Source organism: Pholcus phalangioides, unplaced genomic scaffold, assembly GCF_987345545.1.
Source record: "Pholcus phalangioides strain wild (caught in Gottingen) unplaced genomic scaffold, Ppha-v1.0 ptg000014l_1, whole genome shotgun sequence".
NCBI classification, from domain to species: domain Eukaryota; kingdom Metazoa; phylum Arthropoda; class Arachnida; order Araneae; family Pholcidae; genus Pholcus; species Pholcus phalangioides.
In genome coordinates this window covers 28,016,810-28,041,407 of record NW_028301607.1, presented here as the reverse complement: position 1 = coordinate 28,041,407, position 24,598 = coordinate 28,016,810, and the positions used below count along the sequence as shown (strand labels likewise).

Sequence of the window (24,598 nt, the reverse complement as noted above, 5' to 3'; positions counted from 1 at the left end):
AATTTTAAAGAAGGAAAAATTGAAATTCTTGAATTTGTAGGAGAAAAAAACTTTTATTTTGGGAATTGCAACAAAAAAGTTCAGCTTGCCCCCCAAAATCTTCAAGCAACTATCATTTCAAAATGAGATGACATGTTCAAAGCATGGGTGGAGATACCCCCCACCCCCCAGCGTCAAAGGTGGAGTCGACTGATCTAATGTATATATGTATATATGAATTGACATCATCTTGCCCCCTCCTAGCAATAATGACCGTGCCCCCCCCCCGACTTCAAAGTCTATCTCCGCCTATGGTTCAAAGTGATTAAAATTACAAAAATCACCAAAAAAAAGGAACTTTCTGGATATTATGCCAACATGAACTTGAATAGAAAAGGCTATTAGTCTACACTGGGAATTTGTTGGGCGAGGAGATCACCCCTTTTTACAAATATCATCTCAATTTTGATCAAGAAGCTCAAGTTCAAAGATGCAAATATGTAGGTATCAATACATTTTTTTTTCATACATAAAACGTAAATGTTAGTGGAACACAAATGATTGTTTTTTGCTAAATCTTTCACAATGTTTGTAAATAAATCAACAATTGCATGAACTATGGTAGGTGTAAAAATTATGCTTGATATTCCTCATAGCGATTTCCCGTTTGTAGCATCTTCCTGCTCATAGCATTTCACAATGGGTGTTTATTGAAAAACATCATGATCGGGATATACTGTATTTTTCTCGCAAATGAAAGATTCTACAACAAATGTTTTCGGCTCATAAGGGCATTGCTGACTGCATGACCCCTACTGCATAATATCAATTTGTAATTATCAGACAAAAGCAATTATATGGCCTGGGAGGAATCAGACATTTATGCATATCTTACTGAGTCACATTTTGTGATAAAAGAAAAAAAACATTTATTAGCAAAAAAAAAATTTTTAATAGAAAATTTCAAATTAAAAAAAAAGCATTTCAATGATAAAAGAAAACCGCATAAGTTAATAAGCAAAAATGTTAATAACACTAGTTTCAACTGTAACAGCAACTGGCCCAATGTAAAAAAAATAATTAACATAGATAACTACCTTGATTGGTGTTCATATTTGGTTGTTGTTGCTGAGATACGAGATTGGGTATAGTCACTGGCTGATTAAGCTGGGACATCTGAGGATTAGGATGACGAAGTGTGATGTTACTAGGTGCCATAGACAACTGAGTGGCCAAAACGCTTGTTGTTGGAGGTGTTGATGTGGGTGGTGATGGAGCAGCTGTTTGAGCCCACGGCATGCGAGGAGCTGTAAACAAAAGTACGTAAAATTCATGTGACATAGAATCGAAGCATATAGCTGCATAAGATGAGTGAAATACCTCTAGTCAAAGCTTTAGACAAACATATACAGGTCCCCAAACCAGAATAAACCAAAAATTGTGACACACGATGCAGAACAGTCAGTGCTTCTGCAGAGCAATCTAGGGAAGAATTCAAGAACTCTTCTATGCAGAAATTATTACTATTATTGCAGAACATTTTAAGTTGGCAGAAGGCTTTTTGCAAAACATTGCTTTTGGATATAAGTTGCCTCAAATAAAAATGTGAATTTGTGATGAACTCTACCATGTTTTCATTTATATGGTCATTTTTTGGGGCAATTCAACCAAATTGGTCCTTGCGCCAATAAATCCAAAATTCACATAGGGCCCCGGCCCTTATGTTCGTTAATGGCTCGAAATACAGCCAATTACGAGTATTAAAATTTTGGTTCTGGTAAATCCAATACAATCAGCTGTGAATAATATTTTTGCCATGCTAAAATTTATAAATTTTTTAAAAACATTGCTTTTAAATCACGCAAAACACTAAAGAGCTTACTCCCTATCTCTCCCCCAAAATTAAATCTTCCTCTCGCCTATATAATTTGATAATTAGGATGAGACAGTTTTTTTTTTTTTTTGCATTTATGGGTGTAAATGCTTTCACTGAATGCAGACTACCCCCAGGTGCAGATAGAGGGTTATGTGCTGGGGAAATGGGATGACAGTGGAAGTTAAGGCCATGCAATTACCATCTATATGGACAGAAACATTCCCCCTCCCCCACCATATTTTTTAAATATAGGGGAGCGGGAGACCAAACCCAACACCCCTTTTTGAATCTGCATCTGGACTACCTTTTATATGCAGTGTATATTTGAGGCAATATATGAACACATTGCTTACAGATTATCATTGTTTTATAATTGTTTAGTCATAACAGTTAGTTTATCACTGCGAAAGCCACCAGCTTATAGAGCAATTTCCAGAATTTTTACCCTTGAATTTCATCTCCATTAAGAGGTTATCTTTTTTAAAGGTAAGTTTTTAAAAGAATGGAGGGTGGGCCTCTTAGAGAGGTTTCCATATATTTGCATAAAACTAATTGTGCCAAGCTTGAAAGTAAAATTCATGGCTAATTGAAGTCTGACTGTTTGTATAATACAGAAAGAAAAATAGTCAGTTTTTTCCCCTATAACATGTCCCTATAATTTTTATAGCTGACTTCATAGCTTTGACAAGAAGATAATAAAACATATGTGATGCATACCAACAGTTACGGGTGAGTGTCCTCTTGGTGGACGTATGGAATCTGGATGTTGACCCACAATTTGTGGTGGCTGACTCTTGCTCATGATCGTCACATTGGGTGGATTAGGCTTGAAATAGAAGGGGGAACAAATTAAATGCTAGTCAAAAATAAGAAAATTCTATTTAATCGTTAAAACACAAAGCATTTCAGGGGCTAAGCTAGCTTGTGAGCCCATAAAAATAATAATTGTTAAAAGTTTGTATGCATAAATAATAACGGGAGGACAAAAGAATAAAGAAATACATATATAATACAGTCCACATCACTTAATGTGATATTATCAGGACTTTTCTGATGACAATAATAATGATAACAATATCTAAAAAAGTCCTGTTTGCAAGTCTGGTGACCATTTATCCTGTTTGGTCAAATGGGATGTATGGTAAACAGGTTTTAGTATATGGGACAATTCCGTTTTCCTTAACCACATAATTAATTCAAAATGTTCCATCATACTCACCTTTTTTTTATTCTGTTTTAAAACAGGACTTTTCCCTTTTTAGCTTATATCCTGTGATTTTGTTTTTATCATTATTCATTATGGAGCTGTCTGATGTAGGGGTTTTCAACCCATGAGCCAAATATGGACCTCCGAGCTTTTTGCCATGGACCCCTCTAACCATTTTTAGAAAATAGCTACTTTACATAGAAAAACTATTAAATTCCAAAAAAAAAGTTTGTTAAAGAGCTCTGGCAACTGGAACCTTTACTACTGTATTTAACAGTGAGATACTTTCCAGAGATTCAATAGTAACACTGTGCATCTTATACATTTAAAAGTGTCGTCATAACAAATTCGGGGACCTGGAACCAAAACAGTTGTTAATGAAAAGATAATTTAAGAATTATATCAGGCAAATTTCAGATTAAGTAATTAAAACTAAGGAGTAAGTCTTTACTCAAAATGATACAAATGAAGGCATAGGCGGAGGGGGGTGCCCCCCAGGTCAAAGGTGGGGTCGACTGATCCTATGCATACGTGCATATATCAATTGACATTATGATCATCGTGCCCCCCAGCAACAATGCCCCCCTCCCAAGACTTTCAAGTCTATTTCCGCCTATGGATGAAGAACTTTCGTATTGCGGAAAAATGTAGAAAGATTGCTGAAGTACGAATTATGGCATTACATGTTGGGGAAGGGGTGAACAATCTTGATTCTACTAATGAAAACGTTTTAAAATGGATTGGGAACATTTATTCTTGATCAAATAAAACTTCATAATGTTGCGCGAACATCATTAAATTTTAAATTAATCATTAAATATTGTAACAAAAGTACTTTTTATGACAAATTAAAAAGAGTACAGATATAATTATAATATTTACAAACAACTGGGTATCATCATCTTCAAGCAGTTTTATAAATTTCACTGATCTGCATTATAACTAGCACTGGAAATGACCAAACTTTCCGTAAAATTTTTTTTTTCAAGAAAAAAACACCTGTTTCTAATTTTGTGCATGTGACAGCGTTTCCCCCCCCCCCTCCCCGCCAACTCACACAATATTAAAACTAAGGAAGAAAAACACTGTTTTTCTATTTATTTATTTATTTATACAATATTGATTGACCGAGGCCTATACAAGAGGATGCTGAATTATATATGGCAAAAGTGTCGATTGATGGTATGAGAAAATTCGGAAATCGTAGTGCAATCTACAATATTTGATGGTAAGTTGTTCCAGTCGATAATAGTTCTTGGGAAAAAGCTAAATTTGTGACAATCTGAAGAGGCAAAGATGGGCTGTAATTTTTTGGAATGATTGAGTCTAACAGAGAAATGTGAAGGTTGGATTAGAATATTGGATGTGTCAATATTAAAAACCCCATGAAGGAGTTTGAAAAGAAAAGTTAAACGAGAGATAAGTCGAAGAGAGGAGAGCGGTTGGATATTGAGTTGTCGCTTGAGTTCTGTTATGGAGATAGATGAAGACCAGCAGTTAAAAATGAAATGAGTGGACTTATTTTGGATAGATTCTAATTTGTCCATGTTGGTTTGGGTGTGGGGGTTCCAGGCTTCACAGGCATAGGAGAGGGCAGGGAGAATATATGTTTGGTAGCACAAGTGACGAACATGACGAGTGGAGTATTTTAGGTTACGGCGAAGGGAAAACAGTTTTTGGAGACATTTATTAAAGATATAATCAACGTGAAGGTTCCAGCGGAGATCGGAAGAGATTATAATGCCCAGGTATTTATATTGGGAAACCTCAGAGATCAAAGAGTCGTTTATAGAATAGGGGAATTCGTGAGGGATTCTTTTACGGGTCACTTGCATAAAAACAGTTTTTGAGAAATTGAGGGGTAATTCCCAGGTTGAGCACCATTTGGAAATAATGTTAAGGTTGTGTTGGAGAGATTCTTGGTCAGAAAGATTGGACACTGTTTTATAGATGACACAGTCATCAGCGAAGAGTCTAATGCGCCAGTTTATAGAGTCGGGTAGATCATTTATGTACACTGCTGGCCACCGTAAATGCAACACCCTGAAGGAAGCATGCAAATAATATGAAATTTACAACATGCATTAGCGGAGGTGAGATATGCAAATGATTAGAATTTCAGCGCAAACGCACATCACGCGCGCCTGTGGCGCCACTTCAAAGCGCTATTTAAGGCTTGGAGATTTGGACGATTTGAAGTACGGCAATTGTGTTTTTCTTGTGGTTTTTTCAAAAAAACGATCAATTATGCCTCGTAGAAAACAGCGATCATCTTTTGATCAAGTATCCGAGTTCGACAGAGGAAGGATAGTGGCCTACCGAGATTGTGGATTATCTTTCAGGGAAATCGGTAGTCGTGTTGGACGAAACCAAACAACTGTAATGCGGATATGTGATCGTTGGATGCAGGAGGGTACGACGGACCGACGTGTTCGATCGCATCCACCTCAGTGCACCACTTCACGTGATGACAGGCGTATTGTGCGTATGGCAGTGACGGATCGCTCAGCCGCATCACGAACCATAGCACAGCACATTCAGTCTGTACCGCAGCATCCAGTGTCTGCGCGTACCATTCGACGCCGTTTACAGCAGAGTGGTCTGTCCGCAAGACGTCCATTGCTTCGTCTACCCTTGACGCAGAACCACAGACGTCTCCGCCGCCAATGGTGCGATGAAAGAAGGATGTGGACGGCACAATGGAATGAAATTGTCTTTACTGACGAGTCACGCTTCTGTCTGCAACACCACGATGGTCGGATTCGAGTCTGGAGACACCGTGGAGAGAGGATGGTGAACAGCTGCGTTATGCACTGCCACACTGGTCCTGCACCGGGTATTATGGTATGGGGTGGTATTGGATATCACTCTCGCACTCCTCTAGTACGCATTGCCGGTACTTTAAAAAGCCAGCGCTACATCTCCGAGGTGTTGGAGCCAGTTGTCCTTCCTTACCTTCAGGGCTTGCCCACAGCCATATTTCAACAGGATAATGCGTGACCACACGTGGCACGCATTGTCCAAAGGTTCTTCGTCAATCGCCAGATTGAATTGCTTCCCTGGCCAGCTCGCTCTCCGGATCTCTCGCCGATAGAAAACATGTAGTCCATGGTTGCTCAACGATTGACCCAGATTACATCCCCAGCTGCCACACCAGATCAACTTTGGCAACGCGTGGAAGCTGCTTGGTCTGCTGTACCCCAAGAACACATCCAAAGTCTCTTTGAATCAATGCCGAGGCGTGTGGCAGCGGTGATCTCCAACAATGGCGGCTACTCTGGCTACTGATTTTGGCAGGAACCACACTTCACAGAAGTCTATAAATTTAATCATTTGATGCTTGGTCAACATGTTATCTACAAAATAAATATTGTTGCGATATCTCTTGTCTTTCTTGGTGTTGCAATTTGGGTGGCCAGCAGTGTAAATTAAAAATAATAATGGCGAGAGGACCGAGCCCTGGGGTGTGCCAGATTTGACATGAAGAAAAGGAGAGTTCTGGCTCTTGTACGAGACAAACTGGCTACGGTTAATAAGGAAGGCCTCCACCCATTTCAGCAGTTGAACATTTAGTCCAAGGTATGAAAGTTTTAGTAGAAGTTTATTATGGGGCACCTTGTCAAATGCTTTGGAAAAATCTAGGAAAATTATGTCGGATTGGAGGTTTTTATCAATGGAGTCTGTTAAGTCATGTATGAAAAGTGTTAATTGGGTAGATACTGATAACGATGATCGAAATCCATGTTGGTTAGGGCAGAAAAAGTTAATCGAATCGAGGTGGGTACGGATATTCTTGGAAATTATGTGTTTTAAGAGCTTGCAGCAAGAGGAGGTGATTGCAATAGGTCTAAAGTTGAGAGGGTGGGAGAGTGAGCCAGATTTATGGATGGGAATTATCTTATTAATTTTCCAGTCATTGGGTAGGTTAGAAGTATTCAGTGAGACGTTGAATATAATGAGGACATAGTTGCAAATTTCATTGGCACAGAATTTTAGGATATGATTGGGGATCCCATCTGGGCCAGTAGAGTGGGGTTTTAATTTTTTTAGGAGATTCAGGAGACCGGCTTTAGAAAAGGAGATGGGACAGGAGTTATGAAGTGAATCGAAAAAGACGTATTGGGGGGGGGGTGAAGGATCAGAGGAAAAAACAGAAGAGAAGGCCCGGTTAAATTCGGAGGCAAGATAGAGGGGAGAGGTTAGATCCGAGTTGGAAGTTTTGAGCGAGGAGGTATCTGCTGATTTGGGGCAAAGAAAATACCAAAATTTAATAATATAATTAATAATTAATAATAGTACAGTATAATTATTTATACTGTACACATATTCCATTATTAGTCTGAAGGGGAAAAAAAATTAAATTTTGAATACTGTCCGCCTCCTTCAGTTATCAAAGCATGTGCTCACTGGCTGTTGATCGACAGGTTGGAGAGGATGAAAAACATGCTTGAAATGAAGCCAACAATAAAACTATCTGGGTGTATCATTGCCAAAATAAGAAGGTTTTAAGGAGGCAAGATATCTTGTAATTTCCAAAATACAAAGCATCAAATTGGGCGAGATATCTCGTAATTGCTGATGAAAGGGTTAAAGCCTTATTTACATATGTGCATTCAGATTCTTCACGAGTAGGGGGTAATAAATAAACATGCCTAACTTTTGCTTTTCTTCTCTTTTCTTTACTGCCCAGTGCAACTGGTTACAACCACATCACTACAGCTTCCACCATACTAGATCTTGGAGGTGCAGAGCAAGGTCTCTGATATACCAAGCTAAAATGAATCCTCACAAGTTTTATTGCTTATCTTATAAATTCTCTTAACCCAGTGGTTCTCAAACTTTTTCAACCAGTGGCTTCCTTGGCCTTGTCATGGCCAAGAAGCCACACTGGTATTTATTATTTAATGGTATTTAAGCCGGCTCTCCAAAATGGTCTAGAAAGCAATGAATTCAAAGCACTGAACAAGCTCACACATCTGTACACCAACTCCTTGTGGCTGACCTAATATAGGTTAGCGAAATCTCAAGGAGCCACGACACCCACTTTTAAAACTATTATCATAACCTGTCACACATTTCTTTCACATCATACAAGAGTTCAGAAAATCACTCGACAATGTAAAGTGTGCACGTGTAGGTGTACCTCAAAGAAATATGTGAATTGTAATTTGTTTCAGTACATAAGATTATGCAACCCAACAACCTATGCAGATAATCAAGCCGCATCAGCCCACATTGTTTTTGCACAACAATTAATTGAACTTCAGAAACTCGCAATACTTGAAAAAAAGCATGCTTCTTTTTCACAAGGACCAGTGAAATAAAATTATTTACATGATTTTCATCTTAGGTGCATTCATATTGATCATTGATAATTTTTGTCACACCGCGGTCATTTTCTGCTCACAAGGGCTAATTAGACTGGGACCTACAATTTATTGCTGATTCTGTTTGACAGGCTTGTTTTTTTTACTCATTGAGAAGTTGGTGTACTAACCCCTCGATGGGGGACTCCCTTCGGTAGCAAATTTTTCTCTGGTCATGTTGCCTTTTCTGTTGTACCCCTGTGTCAGGAAAGTTTTCTGACGACGAACCGGGTATCGAACTCATCACACCTCTAAACATCCTTTGGTACTTTAGGTGAGTATCTTATCGACTGGGGCTACCGCGCCCTGTGAATTCATAAATCATAACATGACATGATGGGAATACCAGAGCAAGGCATGAATACTACAATACTACTGAACAGAAGTTTTAAGGTATCAATGTTGTATGTTCACACATCAATCTGCAATAATTTATACCTGATTTAATGATGTTGATAGTTGAGATGCTGATGAAGTAGCAATGTTGGGACGTTGGTTCATTTGCTGTTGACCTGGTTGGCCAGGCATCACGGATTGGGAATAGCTAACTTGTGGTTGACCAACTGTAACTGGACCAGGTAGGGATGCCTGGGCTGGATTCTGCGGTGGAAGGTTGTTAGCAGCTCCTTCTGATGCTGACCAATCCATGCCAGTATAATTTGCTGAAATGAATATTATACATGTCAATGCAGCTGAATCAAGCATATGTAGCTCAGCTGGACAACAATCATTCAACATAATATAATATAAATATATAAGAAAACTGCAATATCATTACCTACACCTGCAGTATTCTTTGAAAGAGGGATCATTAAACATTCAAAAATGAAATTGTGGTTGAGCATGAGCAAATATCATCACAAATGAAAATAAAAAATACCTTGAGAGGGAGGCTGTTTGAAACCTGTAGTTTCACGAGGATTTGGAGGAGAATTAGTAGCTGGACGCTTCTGTCCTTGCGTAGGTGGACTACTCATGGCAGGTTTGACATCTGGATTAGGAGGACTAGTTGGTCGTTCTACAATTACAAACAAAAAATTAAAAATACACAAAAATGAAATACACCAATTTTTGCACAATCTATTAAACCCAAGATCTACATTTTGAGGTAATTTCAAACAGTGGCTGAAATCCCTAAAGCAGAATGTGCCAAAATGTGTGACGTACGTCGCAGAACAACCAGTGCTGTTGCAGAACAATCTGGAAGAATTTTAAGAATAGTGTAGAAAAACAATATTATGTATATGCGAATTTTTACCGCAGAACATTTTCAGTCAGCTGAGGGCTCATTGCAGAACATCGCAAAACATTCTGCTTTGGGGGCTGAAATGCTTCTATACTCTAGATAGGATTTGAATAAAAGCTTGTCAAACACGAGGCTGGTGCATCAACCACATGGTATAGCTACTTCATCATTTTAATGTTTTAAATAATTTTCATAAGTATCAATATATGTAGACTAATTAGATTAATTCCTTCTCAATTTTAGTGAATTTCACTTGCTTATAAATATTTCTAATTGACCTCATTTAAAATACAACATTTTCGATACAAAGCTGCATATCCAATAGTGAGCTGAACCTGTAACGTAACCGTTCAACAATGAACCTTCCATGAATGATCTCAGAGATGAACCTACATCAAGCAAAAAGAGCATCACGGAGAGATTTGCAAACATGTACAAGACACTAACTTGCCTCAACACTATCTCAACTAAAATTGAGAATCCCTTCATGGCTATCATGAAAACTGACTGTCAGTAGATCATCTCGAACAGCTCGTTTAGTCTTTGCAAAATCATACAAATGATAAGTTCCATTTCAGTTCACTAATGTATGAAAAGTTTAACTATTTTATTGGAAAATTTATTATGCAGAAATTCTCTACATAGAATAAATTAAAAAATAAATAAAAGTATACAGGATGTGGCCATATAGGAAAGTTTGTCATATTGAGATTATAATGTGTATAGAATTCTAGATGGAAGATAGCCAAATAACCTTGTAACTGGAACCCTCTCAAGAACACAAGATGCCTAAGGTCTTTAGCATATTTTTTGCTCAATGCATGTTGCAAGTCACCCCCAGCCTGTAGGAGAAAAATAAAAAAAGTTATAACTTTAAAATGAAGTTAAAACTAAATGAAATCATGCCAAACAACCATCCAACATAGCACTGTTAACTCTCTATGGTTCACCCCATAAAAATGTACTGAAATGTTTTATGAATATGGATGGGTGGTGTTAGCACATATTTAATTGAAATAATACAACAACACAGCAATTTAATTAATTGGATTTTTTGATTAATTACAATGGCCAAAAAATTAAGGGTAAAATATGCAGTTTACTTTTATTTCACTGTTATTTGTGAACTGATAAAATTTTGCTTTGAAAAGTTGAATAGCTGTTAATTTGAATTTTATTTCCAATTCCCTAGACAGGTGAGATTTTATAATCGTATTACAATCAATATTTGATAAATAAATCTATGGACACATAAAATTTCAACAGCTCAAAAAATTGTGCTGACAAGAAATCAACTCTTTCTACATAAGCTTATTTTTATACCTGTATTTTGTACTGAAATGACACTAAAGGATTTCATTTCCTAAAATACCTATTTCCTACAATACCAGAAAAAACTTGAGGAAAGAAAAACAAAATGATTCATAATGTAACCATATTACATATCACGATCAGTTTGCTTACTTTTTCATATAACTTGAACAAAGCTGGAATTTTTCGGGGTGAAAAAATGCTGAAATTTATTTGCCTCTATAAAGAAATAAAAACACACACTGATTAAGGAAAATTGTTTTTTTTATTCCAACATTATCTGTGGAAACAGCAAGTTCTATTAAAAACAATTCTGGAACCTGCCTACCTCTGCCATTAGTCCAGCTAGTTGCTCCGGAGTGTAACCTGAATACATTGGACTTTCCATTGCAGGTAGAGGGTAAGGTGGTGAGTTACATATTAATATGCAATGTTTTTGAGTAACCACACTGTGAATTAAAAAAAAAGATTCATTAGATTCATGGAGTATCAAGGTAAGTTCAGAATTACTTATTCTGCAATGCCATAAAGGCACAAAGTTAAGGCTAAATTTAAAATATGTTTTTCTGTGTAATATAACATTTCAACTCATAATGGCAGTAATTTTGGAAGAATGTGGAGCTACCAAGAAAAATTGGATAAGACGTATATTCATCATGATTAAAGCTGCTTAACCATATTCTAAATCTTAGTCCCCAAAATTTCAAACACAATACAAACTACACTTCCAAAGTGAATACAGATTTGTTTGTCCACCTGTTCAGACAACACGTGAAACAAAACATATTGGCACAAAGCCTCTGCAGTAGAATTCTCATTCATCTTTACTTGAAAATGTGGAACACAGATAACAGCAAGAAAATGAAACAAGTACAATGTGACAACACAAACACATTAAGGCCACACATACACTCAGATTACACATTACGGCATGTGCCGATTCGTTAGAAATTCTATAAAGGAATGTGACAAGTTGCATGTATGGTGTAGTAGTAGAATTCTAATGTTAAAAGTTTATGTAAGATTTTAATTGAATAATACAAAGTAAACAAATTTAATGAAATAATTTCTCTTCATTTTGCAGATAGGAAGGCAACCCAAATACAAAGTAGATATTGTGCTTCCTGTTGCAACAGTATCTACTTATAGAGGTTGAACTAAATAACTTTGACACACATTGAAATCAGGGTTGGCAGGTTTTTGACACATGGCAGTTTTTGACGGTTTAAACCGCAGTTTAAACTGTCACGTCAAAAACCCTCCGTCAAAAACCTTTGTCAAAAACTGTCAAAAACCTCAAATATTGCTTTTCGATATAAAAATTCCCATTGAAAATGCACACGTTAATTGCATGTAATGTTTAAAGTGACTATGTTATACAAAGAATAAATATTTAATAAGATTCTAAAATAATTTTCTACTCCCGACAGAATTATTTTGGACAATATATGTTTTTTTTTCTTATAAAATTTGAATAAAGCATAACATGAACATTGAATGGAAAACTGTGGAACGATTTGACATTCTTTGATTCAAGATGATTCTTGACCTTCCAAAATTTCTTCAACTGCTTATATATATGCATTGATATAAACTATCTGCTGTACTCTTTTTACAACAGATAAGTGTTTAAAAAAGTTTATTACATCATGTATGTAATGTTGATTTCTGTTATTATTAAATTATCTAGATAACCACTGATACTTAAAACAATACTCTTATTGCACATAACATTGAAATATATCTAGCGATCAAAATACTAAATTATAGGACTAAAATGTCATTTAATTTGGCAATGCTAGCTTGTATATGTCAAACTTGGTTTATTCTTACTTTTGCACTATGATATGGTACATTTACTAGTATTTATAATGCAATGGTTTTCCAATTGAAGCTGTATTCAAACGTGCAAAACAAATGCTTTGGGTATCAAGTCTTGTCAGCTCTGCTTTGGTTGAAAATACTCTTTAAAGCTGTGTGAATTTATACACACTGATCTAAGAAATTTTCAGGCGAAAATAAATGAGTTTAGTTAGTGCATTAACAGATGCTGCATCAGAAATTTTATATGGAATAAAATTTTGGGCAGATCAGAAAATTTAAAATATCAAAATATATATTTTTCCTCAGTAATTATAATTCTGAATATAAAACCCTTTAATCTAAATAAAAGTAAGTATTTTGTTATTTAACATATCTATCAAGTTAACAAAAACTATTTGACATCATTGACAGTAAGATTTTGATAGTTTTAATACCGAGTTAGTTTCTGGGGTCAAAAACCTAACCCTGATGCCCTATCATACATATTTTGAATAAGCAGCTCTAATCCACTTAACAAATTGAACACAGGTAATGAGTAGCTTAGATAAATAAACCATAAAATTATATTTTATATGTTCTAGGCTCTTTACGTTGAAAAATTCAAAAGTGAAAATTATAATTAATATTTTGTTTTAATTATTGTAATAAATTAATGTTTAAAAATAAACCTTGTAATATGCCAAAAAGTAAGTTTTTCATCATGTTGTACACCTATTATGTTCAAAACATTATCAAAAGGCATTCATTTAGGTTTTTGACGGTTTTCGACAGTTTTTCACGGTTTAAACCAGTTTTTGACAGTTTAAACCAGTTTTTGACGTCAAAAACCCAACCCTGATTGAAATGAATGATAAATGATACACATTTATTATTGATTCATTATAAATTTGTATTCAAGTGATAGTTCATTTGCATGTGATATGAATAGAGATGTGAGGTGAGAGAATGGATGTAAATAATTGAGAATATTAATTTCTCTTGTGAATAATGAAACATTTTTTACTAATTTTGTTTATATTATGAAATATAAATCAGTTTTCATTGAATGAAACATTAAAAAAAACAATTTTTGACATAACCACCCCCCCAATGGCAACTTTTAGTTTGAGAATATTCTATTGGTCATGATGAGAGGTTTTAAAAGTTTGGTTATGGAGAGTTTAGAAACTTTGAGATCAAAACCTTAAAAAATTTTAAAATAAGATAAATTTTCTGAAATAAGTTTTAAAAAAAGAAATTAAACCTAAGTTGATTGATAAAGGAAGCTATTCTTATATAATCACCTTCATTCTAAGATAATGAACTGTTGTTTTCTTCAATGCACATACACGTACATGAGTGATGTATCACACGTAGTGAGTGATGTATCACTCACATTTCTTTAAAAGTTGTGCAATTTAGCCATGTTGGTTTAGTTTTCTTGCTTTCAAACTTCAATATCGTGGTCTACAAACTTCAATATTGTGGTCTACAAACTTCAATACAGTCAAACCTCGTTAATGAGTCACTCTTGGGAGAGCAAAAATATGACTTAGCAAGCGGAGTGACTCGTTAAACGGAGTAAGCCATAGCTGTGGCAATTCCTACCTGAGGACAATTGGGTCTTCCAAAAAGTGACCCGGTAAGCGGAGTGACGCGTCAACCGAAAGACGCACTAACGAGGTTTGACTGTATTCCCATCTTCTTGACGGGAAGAGAGACGGGACAAAGAATATTCTTGAGAATATTTTCTCAAAGGATTACTATTAAAAATTACTAGAGAATATTCTTATCAAAAATAATATTCTCAAGTTATTTATCGAGATAATTTATTATAATACATGTTATTACAAATATTCTTGATAATACTCTCTGGAAAGATTTCGGTAGCTAAAGAATATTCTCTGGAAGGACTATTATTTTAATAAATTCAGAATAATACTTATTTTCTATAAGAATATTCTCAAGTTATTTATAATAGTAGTCCTTTTCTAGAGAAAAGAATATTCACTGAAAGATTATTCTTGAGAATTTTACATCTCTAGATATGAAAATATATAATATAAAACAAAGCTATTCCAAAAATTACAATATGATTGAAGGATCTTACTTGCTGTCCCTTGATGTCTGAAAATCATCAAATACTTGCAAAGCAGTACTCAGTCCTTCCGCAACATGACTATGTGATTCCCCAGCACCTCCGATGAACCTGATCAAAAGTTATAAAGAATAAATAATCTATTCACATCACGAACACCTAATGTCTAATAAAATATTTAATTGGCATGGCTGACCAGAATCAATCAATTATACTAAAATTGGAAAATGTCATGAAATGCAGAAATGCCCTTTGTTATAAAATTATTATTTTTGCATTCAAACACCGGTTGTTGGGAGGAGCAAAAGATATATATATATTTTGTGTTCAAAGACATTTTTTATAAAAGCTTGAAAAAGTTAGTAACATATATATTATACGAGTAAATCTAACAATAAAACTAAAAAATAATCAGACATGTTTTTACTACACTAGAACCTTGCTAATCCGAACTAACTGAGACCAAGACCTGTTCGGATTAGCAAAAAATTTGGATTATCTGGGTTTATCTTTTTAAACATGGCTTTTTTAAAACTGTTACAATAGTGAGTATCCCTACGGGTGGGATTAGTTACAGACCAATAACCCATTTAACAATGACCGAAACAGATGAGGGGAAATTAAAGTGATTTTCTGACGTCCAATGTTACATCTATGCTTCAGTCAATGGGTCAGGGGACGTTACAATACATAAAGCAGGCATAAAAAATATTTTGAGGTACCCTTGTAATTCATCATTATGAGATCCCCGTACATAAAATATAACGTGTTACAATGCAACATTTATGAGTGTTTGTCTTTTTCAATTGTTGATTTTTCAACTTTCTTGTGCAAATCATCTTTATTTATTTTTTTTAAGAGCAGTTTGGATTGACAGGGTTCTACTGTATATTTGCTATGAACCAAGAGTCTGTTTATATATAATACAATTTGAGTCAAAATAAAAACTTACATAACTTTGTCAAGCCATGACAAAAATTGATGAATATTGGTTGTAGGTGCATAACAAGTAGCAGCAGTTTCGGGAGCACAATCAGCAGCCATAAACACGACCAGAGCATACATGGTACTGTTGTACTGAAGCAAAAGATAAGCACACAATTATGTATATAACTGAAAATTACATACCAAATCCAAGTAACTAATTATATGAAAATGACTTGAAAAAGAAAAAAAACAAGTGCTTAAATATGTGCATAATAAGATGTATAAAAATTTACTTACATCACAGCCGCAGTCTCGATCCATTGCAGGACCTCCATTGAAATACCTAGAGATAGGAATGAATTTGTATATTTATTTTATTTGAAATACACGCACTCACAATCAGACAAAAATACAAAAAACACAGTGAATGCCAAAATACAAAACAATTTATGAATAAAAAACAACAAACAGAAAAAAAAATAAACATACACTTTGCGAATTGTAAGATTTTGTAATCCTTCATCACGAAGTGTCTAGATGAGATACATAATTTGAAGCTGTTACAATGTAACAACATTGATTACTATGGTATTTTAATTAGTTATGATGGTGTACTGCACTCGTTAATCTTATCTGAGGAATATTCAGGTGGAAATGACAGTAGTTTTTTTTCATTTTTGATAAAATTCAATTTTTTTTCAACAGTAAACAAATATATTATAGCTGCATAATTTGTTTTTTTTTCATAACTGGCAGAATGTCTTTTGTGGAATTTGTAACATTAATTGTAGGCAGTAATTGGGAGGTTACCGTCGTTGATAAGTTATTACTGAAAAGAAAAAGAAAAGCTGATTGCATGTAAAATAGTGGTAATCCATGCTTAAAATAAAAGGCTGTGTTATAGCACACCCCACATTTACTTTGCAGCGAAGATGCATGAAGAGCTGTAATTTGTGGATGAACACTTTCTATCGTTAACTTTTAACTGCCAATGTTCGTAATTGAAAACATCGGTTTTATTAATTTTACCAAGTCCAGAAAACATAATAGAAATTTCTTTCATGAATGTTTTGGTTGATATCTCTAAACTAAAGGATCAGAAAGGAAAATAAAATGAAAAATTTCAAAAATTAATTCTTAATTTGGCCGGTAAAAGGTTAATTTCATCAAGACAACAAGCTTTTAAGTTCTAGATATTAAATAAAACTGGTTTTGGCAAAAAAAAAAATGATTTTGTGGAAAAAAATGCATAGTACTGTGCTGCAATCCTTGTATCTGCAAACATGCATGCTCTGAGAAATTTTTTTTGTTATTTAGGGGCAGTATTTTTGATTGATGCTTACGTGAGCATCCTTTATCTAACAGCATGGAAAATGTAAACTCCCTGGGTTATAGTGTAACCACTCGCTATATTTTGGCCTTAATTTCTGCTTTGTTCTCTTCTGAAACAAGTCTAGAGCAGGGCTGGACAAATCTCAAAAAAATCTGGGCACCAGAGCAATTTTTTAGGCACCAAAAAAATTTTTACCCAAAGGAAAAGAACCAAAATGATGCTTCTTTTGACTTTTTCAGAACATGGTGATCCTCTTTCACATTTGGCAGATATGCTGCTATAAATTCTAAACATTTTGTGGTGCTCTCAGCCTGTAATTCAGTTACAAATACCAATGTTTTCTGTAACTGATACCGTCTCTGATACCAATGTTTTCTGTAACTGATACCGTCTCTAATACCAATGTTTTCCGTAACTGATACCGTCTCTAATACCAATGTTTTCTGTAACTGATATCGTCTCTAATACCAATGTTTTCTGTAACTGATACCGTCTCTAATACCAATGTTTTCTGTAACTAATACCGTCTCTAATACCAATGTATCCATGCTGTTTGACCAAGGGTGCTCAGGAAAGCACCATTCAGAAATTCTGCTAAAGACATAAAAAATAGCTTATTGTATCAGAAGATGAGTCTGATCTCTTAAAAAATACATGTCCGTGGATACAAGGATTACAGCACAGTACACGTATAACACATATTTTTCTTCATCAAATTGTCAAGTTTTTTTGCAAAAACCAGTTGCATTTCGCATCTAGAATTTTAAAAATTGTTGTTTGAATGAAATTAACATTCAAGTACTGGACACATCCTGCTTCCCATCTCAGAGAGAGAGAGAAAGAGATCAAAGCATTTCGTGAAGGATAGGTACATCTGGAAAATGAAATTAACAATAAAAAGTGTCCAATCACAAATTGGAGATTTTTCATGCAAAATCACTTTCAACGAATTGTAAATGTTTGGTTGCCCTGATGTCACTTGCAAGCTATTAGCAGAATATTGTAGATGTCCATTGCTTGGAGCCATTCAGCATATACATATGCTCCAAGTGGAGAGAATTCTGTTTTCATAGCTTAATTAGTAGATCACTTGTCTGGTAAATGCAAGACCAGGGTTCGGGTCCCTGTGAGGACAGAGATGAATTTTCCTTCCCTGTAACACTGATATCTTCATTGAGCAAGTTTTTCGTACCTGTTGTATTAATAGGGGAGAGTGCGTCTTTTTGCATAAATGTCATGTGCTATAAAATAGGTTCTCTTAATTAGTTATTAAGAGAATCAACAATATGGATTGTTAGAATTTAACATGTGATGAAAATTTTAATTTTTTAGGACTGCTGAACCTTTTAACCGTAATCTCCCAATAACGGCCAAATTTCCTTGGTCCCATTAGTGGCCATTCTTGAGAGGATAGTATTATAGATATTAAAAAATTACTCAATTCCTTGAAACTCAAATCTTCATAACTTGCAAGCCACACAAGAACTAGTTGATGTACCTGATAGCAATATATCAGATGAGAGTGATGAGGAATTTAATGGTCTATGATGAATTAAAGAAAAAAAATTAATATTAAGATTTTAAAAAATATATCTTTGATGATTTTCTTCCAAATTTGAAGCCCAAAAAAAATCAAGGGGTTTCTTATACATATTAAAATACAGTAACTAGAATGCCAAAATGCATACTCCAGCGTTGGAACAATATATTTGGTCTTCAAGCTCTCCACATATGGACTCAAGTTTGCTGTTCCTTCAATCACAAAAACAACGTCTGCCAACCAATTGCCTTGATCCGCAACAACCATGGTGAATTATTTGACAGGAAGTGTTTACTGACCTATCAATTTGAAAAAAAAAAGCTTGAATAAGAAAATTCATCACAGAGATAATCTATAGGAAATTTTTCTAGACAAACATAAACTGCAATAATTATCAAACTTTTTTGATAAAAACAAACATTTTTCAACATAAAACTTCCAGTTTAAAATGTGCCTTTTTTGCTATCACTCTGAATAAATGCCAGAACTATGTTACCAGCTATATATCCCATAGCAAAGATCTCTTCCAGTCCAGCTTTGTGGCAGCACCCTTTGTTATTACTCTGGTGTGGGCCACAACATTCAAAGATCAGTGAATAGAAAGAAAGGAATCATTGATTACTGAAATCACCGCAAAATGTTACAATGAAGAAAACAAAAAAAAAATTTTTTGGGACATCATAAAATAATCCTGGGGGGGGGGGGACTAACTCACTTTTTGTTTCCCACATTTTTTTCATCTCCTCTCCCACTTAAAAACTTTTGATTTCACGAACCAATTATCAAGTCTGTATGGGTTCATAAAAATGAGCGTCGACTGTATCTCCCCACGATGCACCTTGCAAGTATCAGAGCATGGATATAACTATTGCCCAACATGCCCGTGTGGCATATACTTTCACCAAGAATTATTTTTTTCAACCACAGGCCTGTGTATGGAAGAGGTTTCCACTTGTAAACAGGGCTTGACAAATTGATAAAAAATTGTATGCACAAGCAAAATTTTTTAGGAGCAAGAATAATCTTAGGCTCAAGAAAAACAGTCCTAAATGATGGGGGGTTTCGACTGTTTTGGGGCTTCATATCGTTTTCCCATGTTAAAATGCACACTGTCATGAAATCAGAACAATAGACTCTAATTTAACAATCACACAAAGAAAATTTCAGGCACCAATGGCAATTTTTCAGTCATTGTGGTGACCTGGTACATGGGATTTGTCGAGCCCTGCCCATAACAAAAATATTTATCGTGGGCTTCCTAAGGTTGAGAGCCACTGCTTTAAAATGCATGCTGGCCAATGCCACCTTAATGCATGGCTGCAGGTCTCACATACAAAGGGGACCTTATGATAATGAGATCTCATTAAGATTTTCAGGACTTCAGCATGTAAATTAGTAAACAACCATTCTAGTCAGCTAGAAGACCTCGTAAAAACCAACCCATGATGCAGACTTTAAGGGCAGTGTTTCACATTTAATTGATAAGTGATTTAGTGGTTAAGTAAATATAATAGAGAAAGTTTTATTTTTTTCAGTTGAGTAGGCAGCAGTCCTTACAACCTGCAATAGGGCTCCTAGGATTGGATCTTTTGCAGGTCCCCCTATAGTAAATTTACAGCATGGGGGTTGGGGAATTACACAAATCGCCCCAGTCTGGAGAACTGCAGGGTTTAAGCTGGATAAAAAATTCCTTTCGCAAAAAAGCGAAAATGGGGGGAAAAGCTTTAGCAAAATGCTACAATGCTAATTAATGATTGATGGTTGGATGTCTACTCGTTTCGTACCTCCTGTATGTATTTTTGCGAAAGTAGCTGCTACTACTTTCTACGATTTTCTTTCGCATTTTGCAAAAAATGCGACCGTAGCTTAAACCCTGGAGCACTGTAAGCTCCACCCTTGTGGGGATATGAAATAAGCACTATGCCCATGTGGAAGTGGCCTTGTATTATCCAATGAGCATTCACTACTTTGGGGGGACTGACTTTAAAGCATTTAACTCATGTAAACGGACCTAGAGCAAGAGTGCTCAACTTTGAAATTAAATTAGGTCAATTAAGTGATTTATAAATGTGTCCTATCACTTAAGCAGGGCAGCAACTAGATGCATGGTCAGCCAGGGACAAGCACACATTTTAGCACTCCCCCTTTCAATACTGAAGAAGTTAAAGAATGAAATTTGCACCCCCGGGACACCACACCTGGCTACTTCCCCTCCCCTAAATGTGGCCCTGTACTCAAGTGATTGATAAATTCAGCATGGATAGATCACTTGAGTGATCTGTATATGTGCCATGGATCTCTTGAGTAATATTCTAATGTGCTGCAAGCCATAAGTGATCTGTAAATATGCCGCTCAGTTCAGTTTTACAAAATTAGGTTCGAGGTCACAGCCCACATCAGTTGACTGAAGGGGGGGGGGTCACATTTGGTCTGCAGATTATAAGTAGAACAAATGATATTAGTGTTCTTATCATTCCACTGGTCACCCTACTAAAAAGCACCAAATCGGGTCTGGCAATAAAAAATCTGTCACCAAGAAGCACAGTATCTTATATATAAATGTGAAAGTGTATGTATGTTTGATGCTACTAGTATCACAGTTTATTCCTTTATAATGGTTTGTCACTTTTTCAATCCTTCCAGCGCCGAGTATTTTTGCTAGTACCCACATATTGGGAATTAACTTTTGCACCTACTAGCAACAGCAATCTATACCACTCCTTTAATTAATACTAAATTAACAGCATACAAATGATATCAATTAAATATCTTCCGATATTTTAATTTTTTTTTTTCATCGAAAATAAATTTTTGGTCTGTGGAGGGGAGGGGGGAGCATGGGGGAGGGGGGGGGCTAGATGCCCCCACCCCTCCCCTGCGTATGTCTCTGATTCCAATATGCATTGAAGTGGGGGGGGCAGAGCTGACGAGTTTGCTGACGGGGGTCAAAAATGGCTAAAACTCTGCTGACGTAATACTTGAATAGGGGCCCCTTAGAAACATTATGTCACTTTAAAATCATGTTTGAAACATGCAAGTATATATGGCACTTTCAAAACCCCATAAATACTGTACACACGCTTATTCTTCTCATTTAATAAATACTCACATGAACGTTGTTTAGGTTTATACTGAATTAGCATAACAGCTTGAGTATACATCAACGGTATAACTTACATAAGGAATCATTTTTGTTATCAAAATAAAGAAAAAGTACAATAAATATTTATTCAAAATGATCAAACCTCTCGGGGAGGAACTTCGAGTCACTGAATGTTTTATTTGTAAAAAATAGCGAAGTTATGTTGTCTCGACCACCGCAGCCATAACATTCAATAGTTCATATAAAAACGTAAAACGATATCATCGAAGCTTCCTAAGACTGCCGCCATGATGACAAGAGAAGAAAAAGGAAGTGGGGGAGAGAAGGGAGAATATACGTTTAATACAGCTGACCATACGTCCCGTTTTTCTTGGGACATTTCTAGTTTGTGAATGGTTAGATATTCTGGTTTTCTGCTGTTAAATTCACTGTCTGAAGATGCGTTTGTGATATCCCTCTCCGCTTTTCGTGGCAAGGTTTCAAAAATTGGCTAATGTGAAGGATTCAGGAAATAAAAATTCGACTGCCTCTGCGCTTGCCAGGTAAGCACGCTAGACCACTACGCTACAAAGGCAGCAAACCTCTTTCCTTATACCGTTTCTTATATAATTTAGGCCTATATTCATAGGCGTATGGTGGTGAGTATCTGATTAACTTTCCTGTGTATTGTAAATTTCTACCAACTTTTGTTAGCTTTTTCCGATAGTAAAAATCATCTATCCCATCGATAGGTGATTCACAGTAGTCCCATCATAGCACATCGATATAGAACAACGTAGAGATTCCGAAACCGTTCGACGTCGTTCTACGTAAAAATGGCATATATTTGTCTGTACAGTTCGACGTCGAACTATATCTGACCCAACACCGTTCGACGTTATTTACCGATACTGTTCGACGTAAAAATGGCATGCATTTATCGATGCAGTTCGACGTAGCGAATCCGAACTATATCTGACTCGACACCGTTCGACGTAAAAATGCCATACATCCGTCGACGTAGTTTGACGTTATTACAATATAAAACATGGCGACACAGTTCTATTTCGAGAAGTCGTCCCTTTCTTCATCCTGCGGCACACTTTAATTAAAAATTATTTTTCTATTTTATTTGATTTCTAGTCACAAAATTGTTTCAAAAAACTATTTACTATAACTGGTCACAAAAAATAAATTAAAATTCAAAAACTCAGCCATTCTGCTGCTAATTTAATGTTAAATCGGAGTAAATTAATACAGTTTACAATGTCTGCTTTTGCTATGTTGAATTTTGGGCAGGCATAGGGTTTAAATATCTTCTTGTAAGATTTATTATTGTAATAGATTTCTGTATTCCATAGTATCAAATGAAAGGCAGAAAAGATTGCTTTCCACAAATATGATAAGAACAAAAGTATTTCTATATGCCTTTTTTTGTGTAATTCTTGAAAATTCTTCCAATAAGTGATAACAGAAAAGAACCATGGCCAATATTTTAACTACTGCTTTCTCTAAATTGCTCAGTTTCCTCTCACACATACATCTTTAATTTGAAAAAATAATAAATTCCTCGCACTTAACAACTCAGATACTGTATAATCAATATCTGCGGCTTCAGACTTCTTTTAAAAACTAATCTGATAATTTCCTTAAAAAATCTTTGACACAACTACAATTCTCATGTAGCACACTGGTTGAAAAACATTGATGCATAAGTAAAGTTCTAGAAAGTTTTGAATTCAAGTTTATGAATACTACTATGCAAAACACGTGTTCTGGATGTAAAAAAATTGAACTTTACAAAAGGTGAATGTAACAATAGTGAGCCAGTTAAAAATATTTATAAATTATTTTTAATATTTGAAGTAATTATTTGTATAATATTTTTTTTTATTATAATTCAAACTTGTCCGTTATTGATACTAGATCAAATTTTTTGACTAAGAATATAAATAAAATAATATTTACAGTCCATGTACCAGTAAGAGACCACCCAGATATTGAATGAAAACAATGAAATATATGTAATAGGCTTGACAAAACTGAAAAAGAAACATCACTGAAAAATATAAGTGGAATAGGTCTTTGCTATAATTTAAAATGAAAATTTGACTTTCTTGCATTCTTTCACAGGTGATTTTTTTTATCCAAAGAATAAACAAGGTGCTGCTCTTCCAATTTGGAACTGTGGAAATAATGCAATAATATCTGGACATATGTAAAACACATAATTTTATACATGAACAAAACACCTATTATATCCAGTCAAAATTATTTTTCTTTTATTTCTTGAAACACGTATAATTATATGTATTTTTGAGAGCATTTTTTTTAACATTTAAAAATGACGCAAACACATGAAACTACTTTAATTTTTATTTTGAATTGTTTTATTTATTCTCATTTTCTTTTCCAATTCTTGCTTGTTCTGTTTTCTAAGCTTCATTGTTTATTTTATATTTAAGCATTTGAGAAGTTGCTTCTGCAGGAATTTAGTCTTTCTTTTTTATATATCTGCATATGAGATATTACATATGAGAAAAGAATTCTCTTAAAAGATATAGTATGTTTGAAAGCAAAAAGTATTTAAGATTGTTCACAGAGGAGGATACCACTCTAGAAAGATTGGTAGGCCTGATTGCAATAATGTCACATCATACAATTTGAATAATGTGGAAATGATTGACCCTAGAATACGCCATCCTTTCAACTTCATGTGCAATTTGTTTAATGTCTTTAAAGTACAATCGATTTTGTATTTAGAATATGATGGTATGAAATTATTACTCTTTAGTGCAAAATGAAATGTGTTGCTTTGACTGATTATTGC

The 24,598-nt window shown here is 35.0% G+C and overlaps 1 protein-coding gene across 5 annotated transcripts in view; it reads right to left on the bottom strand.

Moving 5' to 3' along the window:
* LOC149078403 (mediator of RNA polymerase II transcription subunit 25-like) overlaps positions 1–22,103 on the bottom strand; it is a 41,021-nt gene extending 18,918 nt beyond the window's left edge. For 2 of the 5 annotated variants that reach the window (XM_089242058.1, XM_089242059.1), the window contains exons 1-12: positions 21,932–22,103; positions 18,835–18,985; positions 16,111–16,156; positions 15,839–15,963; positions 14,899–14,997; positions 11,314–11,434; positions 11,139–11,204; positions 10,429–10,516; positions 9,309–9,446; positions 8,867–9,090; positions 2,573–2,681; positions 1,077–1,286 (exon numbers count right to left, since the gene is read on the bottom strand). In XM_089242058.1, the coding sequence (XP_089098184.1) occupies positions 1,077–1,286; positions 2,573–2,681; positions 8,867–9,090; positions 9,309–9,446; positions 10,429–10,516; positions 11,139–11,204; positions 11,314–11,434; positions 14,899–14,997; positions 15,839–15,963; positions 16,111–16,156; positions 18,835–18,953 (1,345 nt within the window). In that variant the 5' untranslated portion in view covers positions 18,954–18,985; positions 21,932–22,103. The remainder of the gene's footprint in view (positions 1–1,076; positions 1,287–2,572; positions 2,682–8,866; positions 9,091–9,308; positions 9,447–10,428; positions 10,517–11,138; positions 11,205–11,313; positions 11,435–14,898; positions 14,998–15,838; positions 15,964–16,110; positions 16,157–18,834; positions 18,986–21,931) is intronic. The other 3 variants (XM_089242055.1, XM_089242057.1, XM_089242056.1) reach the window with 2 other exon arrangements.
* Between the last annotated feature and the right edge of the window lie 2,495 nt (positions 22,104–24,598).